Here is a 9,289-nt window from a genome sequence, read left to right as displayed (position 1 = left end):
GGTAGCCTGGAAAAAAACTCATCCCCTGTGCATATTTTGAGGATATTAATCCTCTTTAATTTGGTTTGGAAATCAGTTTGGGCTGCTGAAATGCAGATGATATTTACTTATGATACTATCTGAGAGCTAGCTGTTGCCAAACACTACTCATGTATGAACAGGCACATGTTGTAGAAGAAAATAAAGTTGTTTCTTCTATCTCAGTAATTGTTTCCTGATTGTCCAGGCCTGTGCTGGGTAAACAGAAAGTTGTTGCTTTTTTTTAACTCTCCCTGTACTGTTGCTTTATCAGTACCTGCTTCATCAGAACACCTGTATCCTAAGTAATTAATTCCTTCTGTTTTCTTAGCATGTTGAAAACAAACTGGTTAATAATTTAGGAAAGAGGACATTGTAAAAGAAATCTTAGGAACATTTTATTCAAGATTTTGTTTCAGGAAATGTCTTTCATAGGTATCTAATCCTGCCAGCTGTTATTCACCCAAATAATTCTTTGAGAGCTGCTACTGTAAGCAGAGTTTTGCAGGACTGGATCTGTGCACAGGTTTTCCATGGCAGTTCCCCCTTTCCTGGCTTCCATCTAAAAATTGCTCCAAAGACACCAATAATGAATAAATGGATGTGGCTTTGCTGATACCTTTGAAGAAAGAGGGGTCAGGCCTGCTAATGGAGCTGTGCAGTATTGAAATACMGAAACAGTTGTTCTTTTGGTTACAGATTGCAGAAGGGATGGCATACATAGAAAGAAAAAATTACATCCATCGAGATTTGAGAGCAGCAAATGTTCTGGTTTCGGATTTACTGATGTGCAAAATTGCTGATTTTGGACTAGCAAGAGTCATCGAGGACAATGAATACACGGCGAGGGAAGGTATGCATTTTTATTTTTGCCTTTAAAAGTTCGACCTCTGGGAGGCAGTGAGGCTGTATCTAACAGAAATATTGTCACCAAGGACAGAAAGTGCCATAACAACTTCCCAGAGGAAGCATTTTAATGCCAACAACTTCTAAGATAAATTAAGGAAATAAACAACCTTTCTGCTGCCCAGGTTTTTTAACGAGTTTATTTTAAATAAATTTGAAAGACAAAGACAACTGAGAGTACTTAACTGAAAACAATTTTTTCTAAAGTGAAAAAAATTAATTGCACAGCCCCAGCTTCCATCTCACAGATTTGAAGGCCAAGAAACTGTGATCTTATATTCTCTTAACATGTCCCAGTGCCACATGCACCTCCTTCCACTTAGGGAAATGATGGAGCCCTAGCAGATGTAGCTGCTGGTAACCAGAAAAGCTGGTTACCTTTGGAAGCTGTTTTAGGAGCTGCAGCATTAATTAATTCAGTGACATTGCAGGGACACTGGAAAACTGGGTGATGTCCCTGCTGTGCACACAGATGGGAGGTACCAGGCTCTGGACTGAAAAGAGGAAAAACATGCTGTGAAAGATATGCCTGGGTTTTGCCATGAAAGCTTTGCTAACGTTGTCAAGGATCCTTTCAAGATGTGCATTTTTGATTGATTGTAGTGAAAAGTTTTTATTTCTGCTTCCATGCACAGATTGCACTAGGGTAACTTTTCAGAGCAGGTTTGTTKCCTGGCTTTCCCCTTCTCCTTTTAAAGACTCTGCCTCAGGTTTTCACAGAGTCTGGGTGGAGACTGTGGTGATGCAGGCGAGGGGAAGGACTAAAGCATGAGGAAGAAAGAGAACAACGCACTACAGTTGAGATTAAAGGAAGATGAGCTATTCAGCAGTCACTGAGTTACAGTAATTCAAGAGATCAGAGGGAAGGGTCTGATTAAGCAGTTTTCAGAGGTACAGACCCATATCTGGGTTTTAGCTAGCTCTGGACATTGTATATTGATTAAATTAACTTTTCATGTTATAAATTTTTAATGTCAAATTTCTTTGATGTGTTTTCTGCTATCAGAAAAGTTTCCTAGCTCACCTGGTATTTTGTGGCAGAATGTTAGAGCAGGCTAAAAAGGGCTCAGAGAGACTCTGCTTGTATTACTCCTCGTTGTCAAAAGAATTAATGTAGGATTGCCAGAAAAGGCTGCCTGAATGGTTTTATTTAACTGAAAGGAGTTTGCTTTCATATGGCAATTTCTGGAATCAGTTAGTTAGCTATCAAAGACAGTAATTTAACATACTATTTTTTAAGGTATGATTTGCTACTGTTTTTGCATCTAYGGCTGAATGTGAAATGGATTAAAGCGGCTGTTTGAGGCTGTACTTTTTTTTTTTTTTAGGTGCAAAATTCCCTATTAAATGGACAGCACCAGAGGCAATTAACTATGGATCTTTCACTATTAAATCTGATGTGTGGTCATTTGGGATTCTCCTGTATGAAATTGTTACATATGGGAAGATTCCTTATCCAGGTATATGTGTTTTCACTGTGTATTTATACATTGGTGCTAAAAAGCAAAGAAAATATTTAGGGAAAGGTGCAGGAAAATTAGGGAAATAGCTGACATCTGACAGCAGTGACACCAATGACTGGAAAAATGTCTGAGAGGTAATCTTTTGAAAATTTAATCACAGTGCATGTAAACCATATGCCTCCAGGGTACACTTGAGCAAACAGGATATATAGTCATTTTTATACATTCTAAAGGTGTTACAAATGCAGATCCTGTATTTATGAGATTCCTGCTTAATGGACAGTGCTGGGTAAGCTGCTGGGGATTTTAATAACATAATATGTGAAGATACTAAGAACTCATGTTTTCACAAGCAAATGTCACTACCAGCTAATCTGAACAAATATGAAAGCAGACCCTAAAGCAGTGTTGATGTACCTAAGAATATTTACAATTTGTTGCTCCATACAGCCAGGGGTACAAGGCCACAGAGGTGTGCACATCAAATGTAGCTGCATTAGATAGCTGTGGAGTTGRTTATGTGCTTCATATTTCAGTTTCCATTGTTAAACAAAATATATGTTAGCGTTTCCAGCACACAGATACACCTTGAACGAAGGGGTTTTTATGCACCTGAAATTATTACATTTCAAGCATAGATGATTAATTCTGGRCAGCAGACTGCATTCATTTAAGCTTACTGAGGTTATGGAAAAWTGCCCTAAATTCCCTTCACATGTGAGCAGATGGGGAAAGGACAGCCATGTTCACCTGTACTGCACATGTCATAGGCAGAGTAACTTCTGAGAAGATCCTTGAGATCCTGACACGAAAGGGAGACCACATATTTCATCTAAGCAAAGCTTTCCCCAAAGTGTGACATTGCCATTGTGCTTCCAGTGCAGCAGCTCTTGCTGTTGRAACAGTGGAAACATTTTCAGCACTTAACAAGCAGCTGGAAATCTGCATCCTGAATTGCCAGAGATGGTCAAGAAGCAGATTCAAGACCCTAAAATGACAGTAGGCTGAAAACCTTGGGCACAGGGAGATGGGACCTCCTGTGAGACTCAGGCAGCAGGAAAGGGGTGGTGGCAGCSAGATTTACACTGTTGTGGAAGAACAAAGTGACTTTCCACACAAGAGGTAGTRTCAAACCAGACATTCTCATGGCACAGTAATGTTCTAGGCCAGGAAAATAATTCAGCTCAAGATTAYCCCCCTTAAACTGCAASGGGTGACAGAGCTGCTTGCACAGCKAGGTGCTCTGGGTCAGTTTGTAGGTGAGGGYTATGAAATATTTGACTGCACAGCAGATCCTCCCAAAGCTCTTCCTAAACAGTGCTCCTGTCCCAAGGAAGGATCAGATGGGAGCTGTGTGCAGCCAAGTGGTTCTTCCCACAGCCAAGATCCTCATTTTCCCTGTTAGCCCTTCCCTGTGTGCACAGACTGTGGTCTGCCCTCAGCTGGGCTCACAAGGTTATTTCTGGATGCTTTGAAAATTGCCCTTCCCTCAGCAAATCTCAGGGAAGCTCACCTGGAAAGCAGCACTAYGGAAATACAAAACCCAACCCAATACTTAATTCCACAGCTAAATCTGCTTTCTCTTTACCTTCATAAGCCAAATCATGGTTTTATTTTAAGAACAAAGTCAATCTGTACAGCAGACGTAGTACTGCTGCAYTACTGTGGGAAAATCTCTTTTCTAGGGGAGGACTGGTCAACATTTTTTTTAAATGTGGGAGCATTTTTATGAGCACCATAAATACTCCATGCACTGTGGATTCATTTGGCAGCCAGCAGTTAGAAACTGAAGGGCTCTTGACTGCATGTGAGGAGATTTTAATAGTTTGCAGGTACTGCATGCATTGAAATGGAAGAGAGATATATATCTGTTTTAAAGAGGAGTATAAATTGAAATGGCCTGTTAGACTGAAAGTTGATGCTGAGAATCAGAATCACACCAAAATAAATGGGTGACCAATCTACTTTACATGAAGATATGTGACAGATATGGGCAAATCACCCCAGCATGGCAATAGTAACCTGATGATAGGCTGTAATCAACAGCCACTGAGCAAAAACAGTAAACAGATTTTTCATTTCTAATAGGAAYGCTTCAAAATATTCTTTTCAATTATCATCCAGCTCTAGCAACCAGAGTATTCAGCAGAGAGATGCACATGAAATAGTTTGAGTTGAAACTGGAAAGTAGTTAATACCTGTAGGCAACTTGGTGGGAAGCATTTCTAGCAAAAAAAACTCGGGACTTTTGTGATCTTTGTTCTTAAATTCCCACAGCTGTTTCTCTTCCTGAGAAACTCCAAGCCATTAGTGCAACTACAGTTTCAGGAACTACCTCTGAAATATGAAACGAGTCTCTGATTCCCTGGGCACTTAAGTTGAATTAGTTGTTAAAACCTAATTTCTGAGTGATTACGTAGTATGTCAGTACTGGCAACATCCATGCTTGCATTCCAGTTCTGGCTGCTGTTCTTCACAAGGTACGACCCTTTCAGAATAATTCAGCAAAATTCCTCCTCCATACMACTGTGTTCACATCATTTCCCAGGCTCTAACTCAGTGAAATATGTCTTTGTGAACCCTAACRGGTACCACAGCACAAATCATCAGACATGTACCAAAACTTTAGCATTCAAGAGGGTGTAAGTGCAATAAATACATGTGTGGGATGTATTCTTTTAACTGATTAGAATGTGGGTGTGATAAAACAGATAATTCTTTAGCCAGAAAAAGAAGCAATTAAAATAATTTTGAAAATGTAAAGTTAAACAAGTAACTATTTTGGGAATACTGCTTGCATATGGGTAACCCTTTTTGTTTTAAATAAAAACCCAAATACACAGAAGTATGTAATGATGTATTTACTATGGGATACTGATAAAATGGTTATTAAGCAGATTTAAGTTTTCCTGCAGGGTAGCTGAAACACCAGCTTTGTCCTTAGCACTCAGAATGTAACAATTGGTCCTGCAGACAACAGATCTAAGCACAATCCTAYAAAGTACTTAAACCCAAAAAATCATCCCCATTCTGCACAGAAGCCCAGTAGCTACAGTCCTCTTGTAGCAGCACAGTTAACTAAGATTATGCATAGTAGGAATAACTGTTTTACTGCATYCATTATATACAATCCATTTCTTTCAGCTCAAACAGTCAGATCCCTGTTCTCTATAAAATGCTTTACTGACTTCCTTCCTGTATTTRATTTGTCTCTATATAGCAGTAATTCCTTATCCTGTGACAGCTTGGTCTTCCACTACTTCAAAGTACCTCTTTTCTGCACATGGGCAGTATTAGCTCAGGAAAAGTTTCCTTCTCCTTCCAAAAGGAACTGCAAATACAAAAGATGTGCCCAAACKAAGCACTTTGATCCAGACTCAGATTACATGGGTGAGGAATTATTTTTGGAATAGGTTAAAGCCAACAGGCTTCAGCTGAAGTCAGGTGTATGAACTATGGTCACCTTGAGTAATCCACATAGTTATACTGGATAAAGTTGTCWTTTGGTTGTAATTCAAATGTGTCCTTACCTGCCAAGTGCCTTAAATTGTAGCCACAGTAGTGAGATGATGCAAAATTCTGCATATTCTGCAGAATTGCACAGTCACCAAGGATTCAGGGGAGCACCACATCTGCTTCTGCACTGCTGACCTTGCTCAGAGCAGGACCTCTCAGCCGAGATGAGCTGCTCYCCCTGCACCTCTGGGGAGCTGCTGTGTGCAGGAGACAGCCCTGCATGGACCTGAGCAGAGGCTGAACAGCCTGACAAAAACATGAGGAGCTGTAGTCTTGGGCAGAACTGCCCCACGTGAGGAGCAGCCAGTGGCTGTGGGGTCTGGGATACCCTTCTCAAAAGAGAAAATCTCCTCTGGTGAAAGCAAATCCCCAGGCTGAAGCACAGGTGCTTCCTGCATGCCCAGCCATCAGAACAAACTGCAGTCACTGAGTTCAGGAAACAGAGTCTGTGTCCAGARAAGGTAATGCAAAGGGTTGCATTAGATTTGCAGAGGAAGGGCTAAGCCCAAAGGCAGGTTTCTGAGTAGGAAGTGGTGATAAAAAAAGCTAAAACAGCTTCTGCTAAAAAAAGCAAAACTGGCTCTGGCATAGCTGACCTTCTGAGACTAAGTGTTGAAATTATTCTGTGCACCAGCCTCTCAAGGGTTTGATACAGGGGGGAAGGGTGACAGGAAATTAAAAAAAAGGGAGGAGGAGGGAGTCCAGGGCAGGACTCTCATGTGACATTWGCTGACATGTGAGACTCAGGATGCACTGCTGGTAGTTACGGTTCTTATCCTCTAAAAGAAAACCATAGGAGGTTTTCAAAGCTCAGCACAGCTGACAAGATGGCTTTGCATGACAGGAAAAGGACAAGAGGGGAAGTTGCCTGTTACAAGTGATGATTTCATGGGTGACCATCCGGTATCTTGCAATCAGCAGCACTTACACAAAAGCTGATGTGGAAGAAAACCGGAAAGTTTTGGGCAGGCTGGACTGGGAGCAGGGTCATGCAGGGAGACTGCTCTCCATCCCAGGGTGGAAGAGCAAGCAGAGTTGTAGATACAGACAAAGGCTGGTGCATCCCTGGAAACAGAATAAATGGGAGCAGGACTGGTCAGAAGAAGAGAACAGAGATGGTTCTATGGACAAGAATTGTGATTTGTCCCACAGTCTTGTTAGACTTGGGACTAAAGAGATTGAGATACTTAACTGGGGAAATGGAAATCCTCCCAGGGATTTTCAGAGCAAGTCCCTCATTGCTGGTGCAGATCTCACCCTTGTTTATTGAATGCATGATAGGAGCTACCTTTAATAAGTAGCAAGGTTTTTGTATTAGTAGGTGAAGATATCTGGAGTGAAATAAGTGAAAAAAAAAAGCAAAAATAATTTCTATTAGAATTGAGATAACTTCATCAAATCCTTTTTTTTTTTTGTTGAAGGTATGAGCAATTCAGATGTGATGGTTGCTCTTCAGCGTGGGTACCGAATGCCACGCATGGAAACCTGCCCAGCTGAGCTTTATGATATCATGAAAACGTGCTGGAAAGACAAAGCAGAAGAGAGGCCAACCTTTGATTATCTACAGAGTGTGCTTGATGACTTCTACACAGCAACAGAAGGGCAGTATCAACAACAGCCATAGAACAAAGAGCACTTTTTCTATTGCAATAGATCATTGGCACAGACTGTCTTCTGGACAGACTGCTCAAAACCACTTACTTCATGAATTCAGATGTCTTAACTGGGTGTGGAAGCTGAAATGCTGAAGGAAAGAAGAACTCTGCAGAAAAATAATGGTTTTATTTGGTTAAAACAGTTCCTCTAAAGCTTGAAGTTCTCCTTAAATGCACTGTGTTTTGGATCTGTAGAAACACCCCAAAGYACACAGGCTTTTTGGGGTGGGGAGGGAAAAGGAAGGAAAGCAATCATGCCCTGGTACAGTTTGACAACGCCTTCTTAGGATCTAAGTCATGCAATATGTACRAGGAGACCTTGAAAAAAGGGTCAAGAGGATGCATGAACAGCTGCTTGCAAAAGAAAAAGTCAAAAAGGAGAACTTACAGATTTARGACATGGTGACATTCTTAAATCATCTTTTTTGAAATACAGCATATTGCAAAAGTTATTTTTCTATCCTTGTTACTTCACATTAATATCAGGCATACTGTCATCCCTTGTAAGACTTTCTAAGCAGGGTCAAGRTTTCCTTTGAGGAAGAGTTGTGTATGTAATTCTTTACACTGAAAAAATTTCTGKTTTACTGCTGTAAAACCCTAAATTTAGAATCATCTCTGAAGCACTGAGAAACTGTGCATCATCACAGATACAGAAATGCAAGATGAACACACAACAGCAGATGTGGCAACACTCCTTGCTCTGTGTTCAACCTTCAGCTTCCCACAAGGCCAAAGTCATCACCTGAAGTCCATGGAAAAGCACAGAATTTTGAAGGAAGTTAATATTTCATGGCAGTTGCTGAAACTGTTACCAGTGAAAATATTTTAATCTTCATTTTTAATTCTCKGTGATTATTAAAGAATATTCCTTATATTTTTGCTGCTTTAATCAACTAACCTCAAATCTGTTTTAAAGCTAAAACTAGCTCTAGCACTATAAAAAACAATTTGTGGAAATATGCAATAGGATATCAAGTTCCATTGGAGTGACACTGCAGTTTGTTGCTCAGTATTACAAATCTCATTCTWAAAGTGAATGCAATTTACAATTTAAGCTCTGAATTGTTCCATCAAATTACTTACCAAAACAGATGAGCTGGTACAATTGCAGTGCAACCACAGCATAGATTATTTTTTTTTTCAAAATGACACTGGTTCTTACAGCTGAAACCTAGTACATATCTTTGCCATCCTTCAGCCCAATTATTTAGGCAARTGGTACTTTGCAGAAGCTTAAAAACCCTTTCTGATAAATCTTCAGTGTTCTTGCAGTTGAAGTTCAGCAGCAGAAATATTCATTGCTTTTCTTTTCCAGTGGCTTCCTTCAGTCCAACTGTGCAGTTTAAACAGACTATCGGTTAAATATGTAAATAGTTTCTATTGTATGATGATTTTTAATTTTAATAAACACTTAATCTGGAGCAAGTTTTCCGGTAGTGATTTGAGATAAACCAAATGGCTGATGTTCTATACAGTGGTAGCTTCATGTGAAACAAGGGCATCTCTGATCATCMCCACTACCAAGATTATTGGATTCTGCTTTCTTACACACATTTACCTTTGAGAAACTGAAAACGACCAAACCAACCATTTTGGCATTCTTCTCGTGATTTCTTATTACCCTGGGGGACATGAAGAGAAKAACCAGCCCTCAGCTCTCCTTCAAAACAGCTTCTCAAAAGTCTTTAATGTAATAGCTACACAGTCCTTTAACAACTCTTGAGAAAA

At 40.1% G+C, this 9,289-nt stretch overlaps 1 protein-coding gene across 6 annotated transcripts in view; it reads left to right on the top strand.

Annotated features, from left to right (window-relative positions):
• The window catches only part of LYN (LYN proto-oncogene, Src family tyrosine kinase), a 49,090-nt gene extending 40,108 nt beyond the window's left edge, over positions 1–8,982 (top strand). For all 6 annotated transcript variants that reach the window (XM_057366613.1, XM_057366608.1, XM_057366610.1 and 3 more), the window contains exons 11-13: positions 718–871; positions 2,253–2,384; positions 7,325–8,982. In XM_057366613.1, coding sequence (XP_057222596.1) covers positions 718–871; positions 2,253–2,384; positions 7,325–7,527 — 489 coding nt within the window. In that variant the 3' untranslated portion in view covers positions 7,528–8,982. The remainder of the gene's footprint in view (positions 1–717; positions 872–2,252; positions 2,385–7,324) is intronic.
• The last annotated feature ends 307 nt before the right edge of the window (positions 8,983–9,289 follow it).

The sequence above is a fragment of the Malurus melanocephalus genome, unplaced genomic scaffold, assembly GCF_030028575.1.
Source record: "Malurus melanocephalus ecotype Western Australia unplaced genomic scaffold, MMel_1.1 scaffold_69, whole genome shotgun sequence".
Lineage (NCBI taxonomy): Eukaryota > Metazoa > Chordata > Aves > Passeriformes > Maluridae > Malurus > Malurus melanocephalus.
Note: the sequence above shows the minus strand (reverse complement) of the source record. Positions and strands in the feature narration are given on the sequence as shown.